Here is a 17,190-nt window from a genome sequence, read left to right on the forward strand (position 1 = left end):
TAACGTTACTGTAACAGTGTTAAAAACATAGCTGAAACACTGTTCATTTCATAAACATTTATATAGAAATATATTGAGGCAATAACAAATCAAGTAATTTATTTTGTGTTTTTTTAGGCAAAAGATATTTATCAAATTTACTGAGTTCTCACATGATACAAAGCCACAGGAATAACACTGTACTGAATCAAAACACCATTCTGTTGATCAAATCACTTTAAATACCAATCTTAAACTAGAATATTTAAATCATGTCGTGTGGTTGTCTTAATCTCCAAATTATAAGTTACAGTTAGCCATAACGTGGTTGCATAAAACTGCACTTCTATAACGTCATTCTGTTGACCAGGCATTTCAAAAAAACAATCTCAAAAACAACAACAACTTTAGTTAAATCATGCCATGTGATTTCTTAATCTTAAAAGTTAATCAGCTTGGGCTTGAAACTGTAAGATACAATCTACAAAAACACTTTACATTAGGAAACTTTGACGTTAAACGTGTATGAGAAAAAGAAGTGGTTAAAGTAAGACTAGATATAAATAAATGAAGATGTATTTTAGATGTATAACAATATTTCAATTGGTTTGTGTGAGCAGATAACTTAAAAAATGATAGCAAAAGTAATTGTAGTATTAAGTTTAATTGCTGTGAGTATTGGTCACCAACAGCGTTGTGGAATATGTTGTGATAACGACAATGATTGGTCACATGGAAGCAATACTGGACCAAGCAGAGGACCAATCGGAAGTCCGGGAAAGAAAGGACCAAAGGGGGAGAAAGGAGACCCAGTGCAAACCATTGGAAGACCTAGTAAGTTATTTTTGTAACATGTAGTTAATCACACGTTTTTGGATATTCTAAAACCACTTCCACAAAAAATAGAAGATACTATAAAAGTTGTTTTATACTTAGGTGCATTAAGACCTAACAGCTGCAAAGAAATCTTAGACAATGGAAACTCACAAGGTAATGGTGTTTACTACATCGAAGACTTGAACGGGGTTGTATACCCAGTTTATTGCGACATGGAATTAGGTGGGGGAGGCTGGACACTTATAGCTTCAATCCACGAAAATAATCTCAGAAATTCGGGACGTTGCACAACTGGAGACAAATGGTCTTCAGAACAAGGAATGAAAACAGATCGACCTAGTGGAGACGGCAATTTTGAAAACAGAAACACTTTTGGACAGGTACCTATCACACTACATATCAAATATAACAAATACATCTGTGGTATATTTGTAATTAATAAACCCAAGAATATAAGACGATATCTGTTAAAATACCTTGCTATTTTTAGGTATATTCTGCTTCGAGTGACGATTACAAGAATCCAGGTTACTTTGATATACAAGCAAGTGACGTCATGATTTGGGAAGTGCCAAACGAAACACCCATAAACCAATTTAATTCATCCTCTAATTTCCAATATAGAACCAGCAATGGATTTCTTCGACAATATGGAGGTAATTTGTACAACTTGTACAAAAATCACTTTCCTATTACATCAGGTGTGTACACATGGCCTACTGACAACGGACCAAGTATTCCAGTTACATTCGATACAGGAACTGCACAACAAGCTAAAGAGCATTTTGCACCAAATACTTTTTCACATATTGAAGGTGGATACATACAGGTAGTCATTAAAAATATCTGCTTTTAATTTATAACAAATATTTTTTTTAATTGCATAACGCTAATAACAGATAGCATTTAAATTTATTTGTAGTTTCGAGTTTTAAATGGAGAAGAAAATGCTTACGCATTATGCCCAGGAACCAAAGCTAAGCCTTCACATTTCAACGCTGAACATACTTGTATAGGATCAACAGGAGTTAACGTTGATATTCGATACTGTGGAGATTTTACTGGACTTGCTTATAGTGGTTATGGCACTCATACAGCTTGGAGCTCATCTTTAAGCTTGATTGAATCTACTTTTATGATATTTTATCGTTAAATTTGTTTTGTTTATAGCTGCAATTTAGTTTGGGCGTTTCCTTAGTATAACTGTATATAATACAATGTGGTGACATGATTTTTGCTTGGGTAACTTAACCTGTTCTGAAATTATTGCGATATCTGTTTTTGTGTTATTGTGATTATATATATTTTAAAATCAGATACTTGTTCGGAAATGTTTTACATGTAACATAATGGGCTTTGTGTTTAAAATATTAATGTTGCTCTAAATATAAAGTTTTAAAACTTAAGATTTGTTTAACGTGAATCCCAATTTTAAAAACATCAAATTTATAAGTGTTTGGTTATCTTAAAGGTAATAAAATAACGTTAACAAACAACAAAGCTAACGCTACCAAAAGAAAATAATGCAGTAGAAAATACCTTAGAACTTTTCATAAAACTTTCCATAATAAAGTGTTGGTTTAAAAACACAAACTTATACTCATTTAAACTAGACTTGTGGATGTGGGTATAGTAATGTGGGGGCACCAAAAAATAGGAAGTAGTTGCATGATAATAATGAGTAAAGAACTTTTCGAAAATTAAAAAAAAAACTCGTGTGCCCTTAATGAATGAGTAATTGAATATTATATGTATAAAAGAATCAAAAATTTTAAGCTTTTATTCAGTTCATATTCACTTGTTTTGCATTCAATTGTTGTTATAAGTGGCATTAGAATGACAGACACCAATACAAGCGTTACGTTTAATTCCGATATGGCGACCGTTACAACAATCAAAAACGGCAATCAATCTGGTATGTATTATCTCTTGTACCTAAGTATTTTTTATATTTAAAATTAAAATTTTTTAAAAACTATCTTTTTTATCATAGTTTATAACTTAATTATAATAATTTGACAGAAACCAACCCTTATTTCTAAACAAATTATTTTAGCAACTACACGGAAACAATATAAGGCGTTTACCAACTTTCAGATAACTGTTGTGGGATTGATTGTTGTCTTTGGCCTTGCTATACTTATATTGGGTGGAATTGTAATAACCCCCAACTTTTTAAAGGTGAAATATTTTTTAATCCATTTATTTAACTATAAAATAAACAAGTTAAATTATCACAATAACGTTTCAACTTGTTGATCCTGCTCAATTTTGTAATATTGAGTTTAGCATTAATATCATTCCAATTTCTTTTAAAATAGACAACATCTGAAAACTCTGCATCAACAGCTACAGAGTCGACAATATTTCAACCAAACACTACACCAATGCCTAACAAAAGTAACACCACACCGCAACCCGAAAAAAGTAACATATTTCTTTTTTAGTAAAAAATACCCAAACTTAAATTCCCATTTTTGTTACTATAGATAAGACTGTAAAAAAATTTTCTTTACTCAAATGACATAACTATAACTAAAATTCCAGAATATGTTTGTAGTGCCAGTGAATGAGTAAATAATTTTTGAACAGTTGTAAAAACATACAAAAGCTGCAAAGAAATTTTAGACAACGACACCTCTCAAAGCAATGGTGTTTACTACATCGAAGACTCGAACGGGGTTGTATACCCGGTTTATTGCGACATGAAATTAGGTGGGGGAGGATGGACACTTGTGGCTTCAATCCACGAAAATAATCTCATGAATTCAGGACGTTGCACAACCGGAGACAAATGGTCTTCAGAACAAGGCTGGAAAAAAGATCAACCTAAGGGAGACGGAAATTTTGAAAACAGAAACACTTTTGGACAAGTATGTAATTAAATATAATAAATATTAGAATAAAAATTAAATACTTTTTGATTTTTATTATTTTTTTAGGTATATTCTGCATCTAGTGACGATTACAAGAATCCAGGTTACTTTGATATTCAAGCAGTGACGTCATGATTTGGGAACAACGTAACGAAACACCCCTAAACCAATTTAATTCATCCTCCAATCTTCAATACAGAACCAGCAATGGATTCCTTCGACAATATGGAGGTAATTTGTACAACTTGTACAAAAATCACTTTCCTATTACATCAGGTGTGTACACATGGCCTACTGACAACGGACCAAGTATTCCAGTTACATTCGATAAAGGAACTGCGCAACAAGCTAAAGAGCATTTTGCACCAAATACTTTTTCACGTATTGAAGGTGGATACATTCAGGTAAATATTTACCAAAAAAGAATTCTTTATAATTTTTAGTATACAAAAAAAACTTATATTAAAAAAATGGTTACCAATGAGTCTATGTTGCATACGGTTATTGTAAATCGTTTAAATTTTATAGTTTCGAGTTTTAAATGGACAAAGAAATGCTTTTGCACTGTGTCCAGGGATACAAGCTAAATCTAAATTTTACGACGCTGAACATGCTTGTATAGGATCAACAGGATTGACTCATGACGTCAATTATTGTGGAGATTTTTCTGCACTTGCTTTTAATGGTTATGGCACTCATACAGGCTGGAGTGCTTCATTAAGCTTGATTGAATCTACTTTTATGATTTTTTATCGATAAAGCCTATAGCTTTTGTTAACATGACTTTAACACGTGTGCATGCATTTGTACAATAAAATATTCATCTGTAGTGAAAGTAATCTTGCTTTATAAATTGTATATATGTTTTGCAATCAACTTATTCCTTTATAAAATAAAACGCAATTAATTCAAATTTGTTCTATGTAAAAATAAATCGTTTGTCGAAAAAACACAAAGTGCCCAACACATGTTGGTTTTCACACCACAAATTTTGAATGTTTTAATACTCTTTTAACAAAAATATCGAATCAGTTTAGTTAATTCTCTTATGCTGCAAACGCAATACACAACTTTTATAACAGAGAATTGTACAACTATTTCAAATAACGTTACTGTAACAGTGTTAAAAACATAGCTGAAACACTGTTCATTTCATAAACATTTATATAGAAATATATTGAGGCAATAACAAATCAAGTAATTTATTTTGTGTTTTTTTAGGCAAAAGATATTTATCAAATTTACTGAGTTCTCACATGATACAAAGCCACAGGAATAACACTGTACTGAATCAAAACACCATTCTGTTGATCAAATCACTTTAAATACCAATCTTAAACTAGAATATTTAAATCATGTCGTGTGGTTGTCTTAATCTCCAAATTATAAGTTACAGTTAGCCATAACGTGGTTGCATAAAACTGCACTTCTATAACGTCATTCTGTTGACCAGGCATTTCAAAAAAACAATCTCAAAAACAACAACAACTTTAGTTAAATCATGCCATGTGATTTCTTAATCTTAAAAGTTAATCAGCTTGGGCTTGAAACTGTAAGATACAATCTACAAAAACACTTTACATTAGGAAACTTTGACGTTAAACGTGTATGAGAAAAAGAAGTGGTTAAAGTAAGACTAGATATAAATAAATGAAGATGTATTTTAGATGTATAACAATATTTCAATTGGTTTGTGTGAGCAGATAACTTAAAAAATGATAGCAAAAGTAATTGTAGTATTAAGTTTAATTGCTGTGAGTATTGGTCACCAACAGCGTTGTGGAATATGTTGTGATAACGACAATGATTGGTCACATGGAAGCAATACTGGACCAAGCAGAGGACCAATCGGAAGTCCGGGAAAGAAAGGACCAAAGGGGGAGAAAGGAGACCCAGTGCAAACCATTGGAAGACCTAGTAAGTTATTTTTGTAACATGTAGTTAATCACACGTTTTTGGATATTCTAAAACCACTTCCACAAAAAATAGAAGATACTATAAAAGTTGTTTTATACTTAGGTGCATTAAGACCTAACAGCTGCAAAGAAATCTTAGACAATGGAAACTCACAAGGTAATGGTGTTTACTACATCGAAGACTTGAACGGGGTTGTATACCCAGTTTATTGCGACATGGAATTAGGTGGGGGAGGCTGGACACTTATAGCTTCAATCCACGAAAATAATCTCAGAAATTCGGGACGTTGCACAACTGGAGACAAATGGTCTTCAGAACAAGGAATGAAAACAGATCGACCTAGTGGAGACGGCAATTTTGAAAACAGAAACACTTTTGGACAGGTACCTATCACACTACATATCAAATATAACAAATACATCTGTGGTATATTTGTAATTAATAAACCCAAGAATATAAGACGATATCTGTTAAAATACCTTGCTATTTTTAGGTATATTCTGCTTCGAGTGACGATTACAAGAATCCAGGTTACTTTGATATACAAGCAAGTGACGTCATGATTTGGGAAGTGCCAAACGAAACACCCATAAACCAATTTAATTCATCCTCTAATTTCCAATATAGAACCAGCAATGGATTTCTTCGACAATATGGAGGTAATTTGTACAACTTGTACAAAAATCACTTTCCTATTACATCAGGTGTGTACACATGGCCTACTGACAACGGACCAAGTATTCCAGTTACATTCGATACAGGAACTGCACAACAAGCTAAAGAGCATTTTGCACCAAATACTTTTTCACATATTGAAGGTGGATACATACAGGTAGTCATTAAAAATATCTGCTTTTAATTTATAACAAATATTTTTTTTAATTGCATAACGCTAATAACAGATAGCATTTAAATTTATTTGTAGTTTCGAGTTTTAAATGGAGAAGAAAATGCTTACGCATTATGCCCAGGAACCAAAGCTAAGCCTTCACATTTCAACGCTGAACATACTTGTATAGGATCAACAGGAGTTAACGTTGATATTCGATACTGTGGAGATTTTACTGGACTTGCTTATAGTGGTTATGGCACTCATACAGCTTGGAGCTCATCTTTAAGCTTGATTGAATCTACTTTTATGATATTTTATCGTTAAATTTGTTTTGTTTATAGCTGCAATTTAGTTTGGGCGTTTCCTTAGTATAACTGTATATAATACAATGTGGTGACATGATTTTTGCTTGGGTAACTTAACCTGTTCTGAAATTATTGCGATATCTGTTTTTGTGTTATTGTGATTATATATATTTTAAAATCAGATACTTGTTCGGAAATGTTTTACATGTAACATAATGGGCTTTGTGTTTAAAATATTAATGTTGCTCTAAATATAAAGTTTTAAAACTTAAGATTTGTTTAACGTGAATCCCAATTTTAAAAACATCAAATTTATAAGTGTTTGGTTATCTTAAAGGTAATAAAATAACGTTAACAAACAACAAAGCTAACGCTACCAAAAGAAAATAATGCAGTAGAAAATACCTTAGAACTTTTCATAAAACTTTCCATAATAAAGTGTTGGTTTAAAAACACAAACTTATACTCATTTAAACTAGACTTGTGGATGTGGGTATAGTAATGTGGGGGCACCAAAAAATAGGAAGTAGTTGCATGATAATAATGAGTAAAGAACTTTTCGAAAATTAAAAAAAAAACTCGTGTGCCCTTAATGAATGAGTAATTGAATATTATATGTATAAAAGAATCAAAAATTTTAAGCTTTTATTCAGTTCATATTCACTTGTTTTGCATTCAATTGTTGTTATAAGTGGCATTAGAATGACAGACACCAATACAAGCGTTACGTTTAATTCCGATATGGCGACCGTTACAACAATCAAAAACGGCAATCAATCTGGTATGTATTATCTCTTGTACCTAAGTATTTTTTATATTTAAAATTAAAATTTTTTAAAAACTATCTTTTTTATCATAGTTTATAACTTAATTATAATAATTTGACAGAAACCAACCCTTATTTCTAAACAAATTATTTTAGCAACTACACGGAAACAATATAAGGCGTTTACCAACTTTCAGATAACTGTTGTGGGATTGATTGTTGTCTTTGGCCTTGCTATACTTATATTGGGTGGAATTGTAATAACCCCCAACTTTTTAAAGGTGAAATATTTTTTAATCCATTTATTTAACTATAAAATAAACAAGTTAAATTATCACAATAACGTTTCAACTTGTTGATCCTGCTCAATTTTGTAATATTGAGTTTAGCATTAATATCATTCCAATTTCTTTTAAAATAGACAACATCTGAAAACTCTGCATCAACAGCTACAGAGTCGACAATATTTCAACCAAACACTACACCAATGCCTAACAAAAGTAACACCACACCGCAACCCGAAAAAAGTAACATATTTCTTTTTTAGTAAAAAATACCCAAACTTAAATTCCCATTTTTGTTACTATAGATAAGACTGTAAAAAAATTTTCTTTACTCAAATGACATAACTATAACTAAAATTCCAGAATATGTTTGTAGTGCCAGTGAATGAGTAAATAATTTTTGAACAGTTGTAAAAACATACAAAAGCTGCAAAGAAATTTTAGACAACGACACCTCTCAAAGCAATGGTGTTTACTACATCGAAGACTCGAACGGGGTTGTATACCCGGTTTATTGCGACATGAAATTAGGTGGGGGAGGATGGACACTTGTGGCTTCAATCCACGAAAATAATCTCATGAATTCAGGACGTTGCACAACCGGAGACAAATGGTCTTCAGAACAAGGCTGGAAAAAAGATCAACCTAAGGGAGACGGAAATTTTGAAAACAGAAACACTTTTGGACAAGTATGTAATTAAATATAATAAATATTAGAATAAAAATTAAATACTTTTTGATTTTTATTATTTTTTTAGGTATATTCTGCATCTAGTGACGATTACAAGAATCCAGGTTACTTTGATATTCAAGCAGTGACGTCATGATTTGGGAACAACGTAACGAAACACCCCTAAACCAATTTAATTCATCCTCCAATCTTCAATACAGAACCAGCAATGGATTCCTTCGACAATATGGAGGTAATTTGTACAACTTGTACAAAAATCACTTTCCTATTACATCAGGTGCGTACACATGGCCCACTGACAATGGACCAAGTATTCCAGTTACGTCGATAAAGGAACTGCACAACAAGCTAAAGAGCATTTTGGTCCAAACAACTATCCACATATTGATGGTGGATACATACAGGTATTTCTTTAGTAAAGAAACTCAAATTATTTTTATGACATTATGCATTTACTTGAATTTAATTATACTTTAAACTTTGTTTTTTCTAATGATGTTCCTAATGATGTTATACGTTTTTTATCGAGCTAGTGGCTTGTTTTAGAGTTGTAATTAGTTTTGCCTTGTTTTTAAAGTTTCGGGTTTTAAATGGAGAAGGAAATGCTTTTGCACTGTGTCCAGGGATACAAGTTAAGCCTTCACATTTCAACGCTGAACATTCATGTATAGGATCAACTGCGGTAAATATTGAAGTTAATTACTGTGGAGATTTTTCTGCACTTGCTTATAGTGGTTATGGTACCCATTTAGGCTTGAGTGCTTCATTAAGCTGGATTGAATCCACTTTTATGATTTTTTATCGATAAAGCCTAAAGCCTGTCAACATGAATTTAATATGTGTGCATGCATTTGTACAATAAAATAGTTATCTGTAGTTAAAGTAAACCTGTTTTATAAATTGTATGTATGTTTTGCAATTTCCTAATTCTTTTACAAAATAGATTATAATATGTTAAATTTGGTATATGTAAAATATAAAATAAATTTTTAGTTGTTTGGGTTTAAGCTATAAATGTTTCAATTTCTATATAAGGTTAAAAATATAACATTGCTTAACATACACTTTGTCTGTTTAACAACTCCTTAAGAGCGTGAAAGTTAACATATGGCAATGACGCATAAGTTTGCATTTATTCAGATGGTAACTTTCAGTCTTTCAATTATTTAAGGTTCAAGTATTTGTTTTACAAGGTGATGATAAAATAGATAGGCCAATTTAACCATATATGGCAATGAAGCGTTAATATTACACTAATTAGTTAATTTGTGTACGTGATAAGTTTCAAGTTTCTCTATTGTTTAACGCTATGTTTCTTTGTTCGGGGTGTCTTAGGAGAATAAAATAACACGCCACTATTTACTTTCAATGGTTACAAATTCTCGTCTTAATTCTAGCATACGTGTGTATTCAGTATTTAAGAAAGTGTAAAAGTAGAAGCAAATTAGTAGCAAGTTTAATTGTCAGAATATTTGTGAGGATGTTTCTGAAATTTATTCGTAGAAAAATTCAATAAAACTGTTTACAAAAATTAAAAGAAGTTAAGCGATAATTTTTGAAAACAATTTCTAAATAACAAGTTTTAGGGTTTTGCTTAAGCGTAAGTACACAAATTTAGTAACCGATAAAATATTTAAAGCACTAAAAGGTAGCCAAAAATATAACTTGTTGGTTAAAAATGTTATCTGTGTGTAGAAAGCGTATAAAAATGATAGCAAAAGTTATTGTAGTATTAGGTTTGGTTGCTGTAACTATTGGTAATCAGCAGCAGTGTTGTGGAAAATGTTGTGATAGCGAAACTGATCCGCCAAAAGATGAAAATACTGGACAAACCAAGGACTTTGTACAAAGTCCGGGTAAAATAACAAAACTGGAAGAAATTTCAGTACAAACTTTTTAAGGCTTAACTAGTATTTATAACTTTTAATAATTTACGCATTGTTTATTATTCCAAACGATCCGTTAACTTTTTGTACTAAAAAAGAATTTATTTTATAAATCAGCGTATGCTTTTTAGCTTCCGTAAAACCCAAGAGTTGTAAAGAAATACTAGACAACGGAAATTCGCAAGGCAATGGTGTTTACCAGATCGAAGATTCAAACGGGGTTGCATACCCGGTTTATTGCGACATGGAATTAGGTGGGGGAGGCTGGACACTTGTGGCTTCAATACACGAAAATAATCTCCTGAATTCGGGACGTTGCACAACTGGAGACAAATGGTCTTCTGAACAGGGCATGCATACAGATCGACCAAGTGGTGATGGCAATTTTGAAAACAGAAACACTTTTGGACAAGTATAATCAATACTATAGTAATTTCTAAAATAAATGACAATAAGATCTGAAAGGCCCCGCAACTGTCATAAACACATTTCATTTTTGAACTACACCTCGTTACTTTTAGGTATATTCTGCATCTAGTGACGATTACAAGAATCCAGGTTACTTCGATATACAAGCATATGACGTCATGATTTGGGAGGTGCCAAACGAAACACCCTTAAATAAAATAAATTTAATGTCCAGATTTCAGTACAGAACCAGAAATCAATTCCTTCGACAATATGGAGGTAATTTGTACAACTTGTACAAAAATTACTTTCCTATTACATCGAGTAAGTACACTTGGCCTTCTGACAACGGACCAAGTATTCCAGTTACGTTTGATAAAGGAACTGCACAACAAGCTAAAGAACATTTTGCACCAAATACTTACTCACATATTGATGGTGGATACATACAGGTATTTATTTACTAAAACAAACTTAAATAATTTTGTGACATATGCGTTTACTTGAATACATTAATACTTCGAACATTAAATTTTTAATGTTGTTATACATTTTTAATCGCTAGTGGCATGTTTTGGTAATTGTAATTAGTTTTGCTTTTTTGTATATTTATAGTTTCGTGTTTTAAATGGAGAAAGAAATGCGTTTGCATTATGCCCAGGAATACAAGCAAAGCCTTCACACAACAACGCTGAACATACGTGTATAGGATCAACAGGAGTGACTCGTGTTGCTAATTACTGTGGAGATTTTTCTGCACTTGCTTATAGTGGTTATGGCACTCATACAGCTTGGAGCTCATCATTAAGCTTGATTGAATCTACTTTTATGATATTTTATCGTTAAATTTGTTTTGTTTATAGCTGCAATTTAGTTTTGAAACTTCTTTAATATTACTGTATATAATACAATGCAGTGACAAAATTTTTGCTTGTGTAACTTAACCTTTTCCTATGTTATTGCAATATCTGTTTTTGTGTTATTAAGATTATATATTGAATATTGTATAATGAGGTACCATAAATGTTGTACTTATTTGTTCGTGAAAGTTTTACATGTAACATACTGGGCTATGTGTTTAAAATATTAATGTTACTCTAAATATAAAGTTTTAAAACTTAACATTTGTTTAACGTAAATCTTAATTCTAAAAACATCAAATTTACAAGTGTTTGGTTATTAAAAGGTAATAAAATAATGTTAACAAACAACAAAGCTAACGCTACCAAGAGAAAATAATGCAGTAGAAACTACCTTAGAACTTTTCATAAAACTTTCCATGACGAAGTGTTGGATTAAAAAAAACAAACTCATCCCGTTTCAATTGTTCTTGTGGAAGTGAGTAGTTGTGTGGGCACACGAGAAAGTATTTTGAAATCTCTAATCAAAATAGAAAGTAGGTGCATGATGATGACAAGTAAAAGTTTTCGGAAAGAAACTTTGCGCGTATGCATCAAATGAGTAATTAAATATTAGGTGTATAAAAGTAGCAGAATTGTTTAGCTTTAATTCAGTTTAAATTTACTTTTAAATTAAACATATGTTACAAGTAGCATTAGAATGACGGACACTAATACAAACGTTACGTTCAATTCCGATTTGGCAACAGTTACAGCGTTCAAAAACAGCAATCAATCTGGTATGTATCTTTTTTGAAGCAAGTATTTTATATTTTTAAAATTAAAAACATTATAAACAATGTCTTTTTTATCATAGTTTACAACTTAAATATAATAATTTAACCAAAACCAATTCTTTTCTTAAACAACAATTTTTAGCAACTACACGGAAACAAAAAACGTCGTTTACCAACTTTCAGAAAACTGTTGTGGGATTGATTGTTGTCTTTGGGCTTGCTATACTTATATTGGGTGGAATTTTGATAAGCCCAAACTTTTCAAAAGTGAAATATTTTTTAATCTATTTATTTAATAATTTAAAAAAGTGCAATTAGCAAAAGGTTAAATTACCACAACAACGTGTCAACTGTTGGTCCTGCTCAATTTTGTTATATTGGGTTTAGCATTAATATCATTTTAATTTCTTTTAAAATAGACAACATCTGAAAACTCTGCATAAACAGCTACAGAGTCGACAATATTACAACTTGTAGCTTCAATTCACGAAAATAATCTCATGGATTCAGGACGTTGCACAACTGGAGACAAATGGTCTTCAGAACAAGGCTGGAAAACAGATCGACCTAAGGGAGACGGCAATTTTGAAAACAGAAACACTTTTGGACAAGTATGTAATTAGATAAGGTATTCAAATAAAGTTTGAATAATTTTGTAATTATTTGAACGACCAGGTAATATTGATAAAAACTAACTGAAACAACTGCATGGATCTTTTGTCATTTCTTTAGGTATATTCTGCATCCAGTGACGATTACAAGAATCCAGGTTACTTTGATATACAAGCAAGTGACGTCATGATTTGGGAGGTGCCAAATGAAACACCCCTAAACCAATTTAATTCATCCTCCAATTTTCAATACAGAACCAGCAATGGATTTCTTCGACAATATGGGGGTAATTTGTACAACTTGTACAAAAATCACTTTCCTATTACATCAGATGTGTACTCATGGCCTACTGACAACGGACCAAGTATTCCAGTTACATTCGATAAAGGAACCGCACAACAAGCTAAAGAGCATTTTGGTCCAAACAACTATCCACATATTGAGGGTGGATACATACAGGTATTTATTTACTTAAATAAAACATAAATGGTCCCTATGACATTGTAAATCTTTTAAACATTTAAGAAAGCTAAGTATTGTTAAACTTTTGACATTAGGCCGCTGACATGTTTTTTTAGTCGTAGGTAAGTTTTTTTTTTGTATATTTATAGTTTCGAGTTTTAAATGGAGAAAGAAATGCTTTTGCGTTATGCCCAGGAACCAAAGCTAACCCTTCACATTTTGACACTGAACATACTTGTATAGGATCAACAGGATTAACTGATTACGTCAGTTACTGCGGAGATTTTTCCGCACTTGCTCAAAGTAGTTACGCCACTCACGTAGAATGGAGCGCTTCATTAAGCTTAGTTGAATCCACTTTTATGATTTTTTATCGTTAAAATCTATATCAACATTTTTCACGATTGTGCATACATTCGTACGATAGAATTTTTAATTATGTATATATGTTTTGCAACTCTCTTAATTGATTTGCAACAACTCTTAATTGATATAATCTGTACGTTTAATTTGCAATCTTTATGTTGGTTATCATGATAAAAATTCTTTGATGCATTTTCATCACAAGTTTTTTATTAACACATTTGATTATAAAGTTACTGTAAACAAGTGTATTGTAAATTTTTAACCAATATATTAGTCATTGTTTGATGTGAGCCGATTCTCTGTAATATAAGAATAAAAATAATTGTAGTTTTAAGTTTAATTTCTGTAAGTATTGATTACCAACAACTCTGGAATAATTTATGATGCGATAAAAAATGGTTGTTTTCTATCTTAAGTTTGACGCACAATAAAATAAATCTATTTAGATGTTTGTAATTAAAACAATATTAGTTTATTTAAGTTAATGCAAACGTAGTTGTTAAAAATAATAGTAAGAAATAAAACCAAATATTTTGATTACATGTGTTAAAATTCGAAATGATTAACTAAACCAACATTACAAGTATTGGAGTATAGATAACAAAACAAACTAGTTAAAAAACGTCTTTATTGTTAGGGTAAAAATGTAGGCGTCCAACAAGACTATTTAAGAGCTCAGCTTAATTAAAATACAAAGTAGAAAATAACTCAACGAAAAAAATTACCACAATATCAAAACAACCTCGCAAATATATACTCATCATGTTAGTAATAAATCAGTTTTAGTACTTAAGGGATAGAGCTATTTAGTTTCTTATAAGTTTTAGTCTCTTAGCTTTAATGTAATACATATTTGTAGATAAACATTATCAAAATGGAGAATACATATGACGACGTTTACTTCAAGTCAGATGTGGCAACGGAAACAGAACTACAAAACGAAAACTATACCCCCAATGAACCAGGTAAAATATAAATTACGGGCAAATTACAATTATTTACATAATACAGATTTGCGCATGTTACTTCTAGTATGTTCTGTCTAATATAAATTAAAGCTGTATTTAGATAAACAAGTCAACTAACAATATAGTCTTAAAGCTGTAAATATTCAACTTTAAACACCATGTTTTAGATATTACAAAGAAACAAAACACGTCCTTTACCAGCTTTCAAAAAGTTGTTATAGTGTTGATTATTGTGTTTGGACTTGCTATACTTATATTGGGAGGAATTTCCGTGTACCTCATGTTTTTAAATGTAAGTTATATTTTTATAGTCTAACAATAGTATATAACAAGATTTTTAAATTAATTATTAACTTGTAGGTACTATAGATTTAATAATATTAAATTAAGTTATCAACAACATTTTTCTAATTTATTTTAAGATAGACAACATCTAAAAACTCTGAATTAACAACTACAAAGTTGACAATACCTCAACCAAATACAACTTCTATGCCTAAAAGAGGTAACACTACATCACTACCATGTCATTAGAAATAACAAATGATTATAATTCTTTAAAATTTTAAATTAAAATTGTAAATATAAAATTTAGAACGGTGGCTATAGAGCATTGATATCATGGTTTATTTGTTAGTGTACCTGCGTTGACAGCGTAGTAGTTTAAAATGAAAAAATATATAAACTAGTGTAGTATTTATATTCTGCCTGTTAGTTAATGACTAAGTGATTTCTGTGTAGAACTAAAACGATTCAAAAGCTGCAAAGGAATCTTAGACAATGACAACTCACAAAGCAATGGTGTTTACTACATCGAAGACTTGAACGGGGTTGTATACCCAGTTTACTGCGACATGAAATTAGGTGGGGGAGGTTGGACACTTGTGGCTTCAATACACGAAAATAATCTCAGAAATTCGGGACGTTGCACAACTGGAGACAGATGGTCTTCAGAACAGGGAATGAAAACAGATCGACCTAGTGGAGACGGGAATTTTGAAAACAGAAACACTTTTGGACAAGTACCTATCACATTATATATTAAATATATAGCAAATACATCTGTGGTATCTTTCCAGTTATTAAACTAAAGAATATGAAACATTAACTGTTAACATACATTACTATTTTTAGGTATATTCTGCTTGGAGTGACGATTACAAGAATCCAGGTTACTTTGATATACAAGCAAGTGACGTCATGATTTGGGAGGTGCCCAACGAAACACCCCTAAACCAGTTTAATTCATCCTCTAATCTTCAATACAGAACCAACAATGGGTTTCTCCGACAATATAGAGGTAATTTGTACAACTTGTACAAAAATCACTTTCCTATTATATCAAAAAAATACACGTGGCCTACTGACAACGGACCAAGTATTCCAGTTACATTTGATAAAGGAACCGCACAACAAGCTAAAGAGCATTTTGCACCAGATATTCGTTCACAAATTGATGGTGGATTTATACAGGTGAATATTTACCAAAAAAAAACTTAGATTAAAAAAAATGGTTACCAATGAGTCTATGTTGCATAGGGTAATTGTAAATTGTTTAAATTTTATAGTTTCGAGTTTTGAATGGACAAAGAAATGCTTTTGCACTGTGTACAGGGATACAAGCTAAATCTATACTTTACGACGCTGAACATGCTTGTTTAGGATCAACAGGATTGACTCATGACGTCAATTATTGTGGAGATTTTTCTGCACTTGCTTTTAATGGTTATGGCACCCATACAGGCTTGAGTGCTTCATTAAGCTTGATTGAATCCACTTTTATGATTTTTTATCGATAAAGTCTATAGCTTTTGTTAACATGAATTTAACACGTGTGCATGCATTTGTACAATAAAATATTCATCTGTAGTGAAAGTAATCTTGCTTTATAAATTGTATATATCTTTTGCAATCAACTTATTCCTTTATAAAATAAAACGCAATTAATTCAAATTTGTTCTATGTAAAAATAATTTTTTTGTCGAAAAAACACAAAAAGCCCAACACATGTTGGTTTTCACACCACAAATTTTGGATGTTTCAATACTTATTTAACAAAAATATCGAATCAGTTTAGTTAAATCTCTTATGCTGCGAACGCCAAACACAACTTTTATAACAGAGAATTAAGCAACCATTTCTAATTATGTTACTGTAACAGTGTTAAAAACATAGCTGAAACATTGTTCATTTCATAAACATTTATATAGAAAGGTATTGAGGCAATAACAAACCATGTGATTTATTGTTTGTTTTTTTTAGGTAAAAAATATTTATCAATTTTACGTAGTTCTCACCTTATACAAAATAGAAAACAATGCACTAGAAGTTATTTGAAAGCTTTTCATAAAACTTTCCATGACGA

The 17,190-nt window shown here is 31.2% G+C and overlaps 5 protein-coding genes and 2 pseudogenes across 6 annotated transcripts; all 7 read left to right on the forward strand.

The window, feature by feature from the left end:
• The first annotated feature begins 763 nt into the window (after positions 1 to 763).
• Positions 764 to 1,969, forward strand: LOC145753130 (intelectin-1b-like). Its single transcript, XM_082569526.1, has 4 exons — positions 764 to 813; positions 916 to 1,196; positions 1,307 to 1,645; positions 1,739 to 1,969. The coding sequence occupies exons 2-4, from the start codon at positions 1,029 to 1,031 to the stop codon at positions 1,967 to 1,969; spliced, it is 738 nt and encodes a 245-aa protein (XP_082425652.1). The 5' UTR covers positions 764 to 813; positions 916 to 1,028.
• A 1,537-nt stretch (positions 1,970 to 3,506) lies between these two features.
• Positions 3,507 to 4,750, forward strand: LOC145753078 (intelectin-1a-like; annotated as a pseudogene). Its single transcript, XR_014283811.1, has 3 exons — positions 3,507 to 3,689; positions 3,759 to 4,096; positions 4,221 to 4,750. The product of XR_014283811.1 is annotated as an intelectin-1a-like (transcript).
• Positions 4,751 to 5,559: 809 nt separating this feature from the next.
• On the forward strand, positions 5,560 to 6,765 carry LOC145753139 (intelectin-1b-like). The gene is made up of 4 exons (XM_082569535.1): positions 5,560 to 5,609; positions 5,712 to 5,992; positions 6,103 to 6,441; positions 6,535 to 6,765. Exons 2-4 carry the CDS (start codon positions 5,825 to 5,827, stop codon positions 6,763 to 6,765), a joined length of 738 nt encoding a protein of 245 aa, XP_082425661.1. The 5' UTR covers positions 5,560 to 5,609; positions 5,712 to 5,824.
• Positions 6,766 to 8,284: 1,519 nt separating this feature from the next.
• On the forward strand, positions 8,285 to 9,295 carry LOC145753149 (intelectin-1a-like; annotated as a pseudogene).
• A 636-nt stretch (positions 9,296 to 9,931) lies between these two features.
• Positions 9,932 to 11,820, forward strand: LOC145752844 (intelectin-1a-like). Its single transcript, XM_082569198.1, has 4 exons — positions 9,932 to 10,343; positions 10,505 to 10,785; positions 10,895 to 11,233; positions 11,397 to 11,820. The coding sequence occupies exons 1-4, from the start codon at positions 10,166 to 10,168 to the stop codon at positions 11,625 to 11,627; spliced, it is 1,029 nt and encodes a 342-aa protein (XP_082425324.1). The 5' UTR covers positions 9,932 to 10,165; the 3' UTR covers positions 11,628 to 11,820.
• A 494-nt stretch (positions 11,821 to 12,314) lies between these two features.
• LOC145752792 (intelectin-1b-like) lies at positions 12,315 to 14,143 on the forward strand. Its single transcript, XM_082569130.1, has 5 exons — positions 12,315 to 12,420; positions 12,560 to 12,684; positions 12,837 to 13,028; positions 13,150 to 13,488; positions 13,641 to 14,143. Exons 3-5 carry the CDS (start codon positions 12,918 to 12,920, stop codon positions 13,869 to 13,871), a joined length of 681 nt encoding a protein of 226 aa, XP_082425256.1. The 5' UTR covers positions 12,315 to 12,420; positions 12,560 to 12,684; positions 12,837 to 12,917; the 3' UTR covers positions 13,872 to 14,143.
• Positions 14,144 to 14,687: 544 nt separating this feature from the next.
• LOC145752791 (intelectin-1b-like) lies at positions 14,688 to 16,624 on the forward strand. Its single transcript, XM_082569129.1, has 6 exons — positions 14,688 to 14,822; positions 14,993 to 15,117; positions 15,248 to 15,330; positions 15,567 to 15,847; positions 15,960 to 16,298; positions 16,394 to 16,624. Exons 3-6 carry the CDS (start codon positions 15,318 to 15,320, stop codon positions 16,622 to 16,624), a joined length of 864 nt encoding a protein of 287 aa, XP_082425255.1. The 5' UTR covers positions 14,688 to 14,822; positions 14,993 to 15,117; positions 15,248 to 15,317.
• Positions 16,625 to 17,190: the final 566 nt, after the last annotated feature.

Source organism: Corella eumyota, chromosome 5 (assembly GCF_963082875.1).
Source record: "Corella eumyota chromosome 5, kaCorEumy4.1, whole genome shotgun sequence".
Lineage (NCBI taxonomy): Eukaryota > Metazoa > Chordata > Ascidiacea > Phlebobranchia > Corellidae > Corella > Corella eumyota.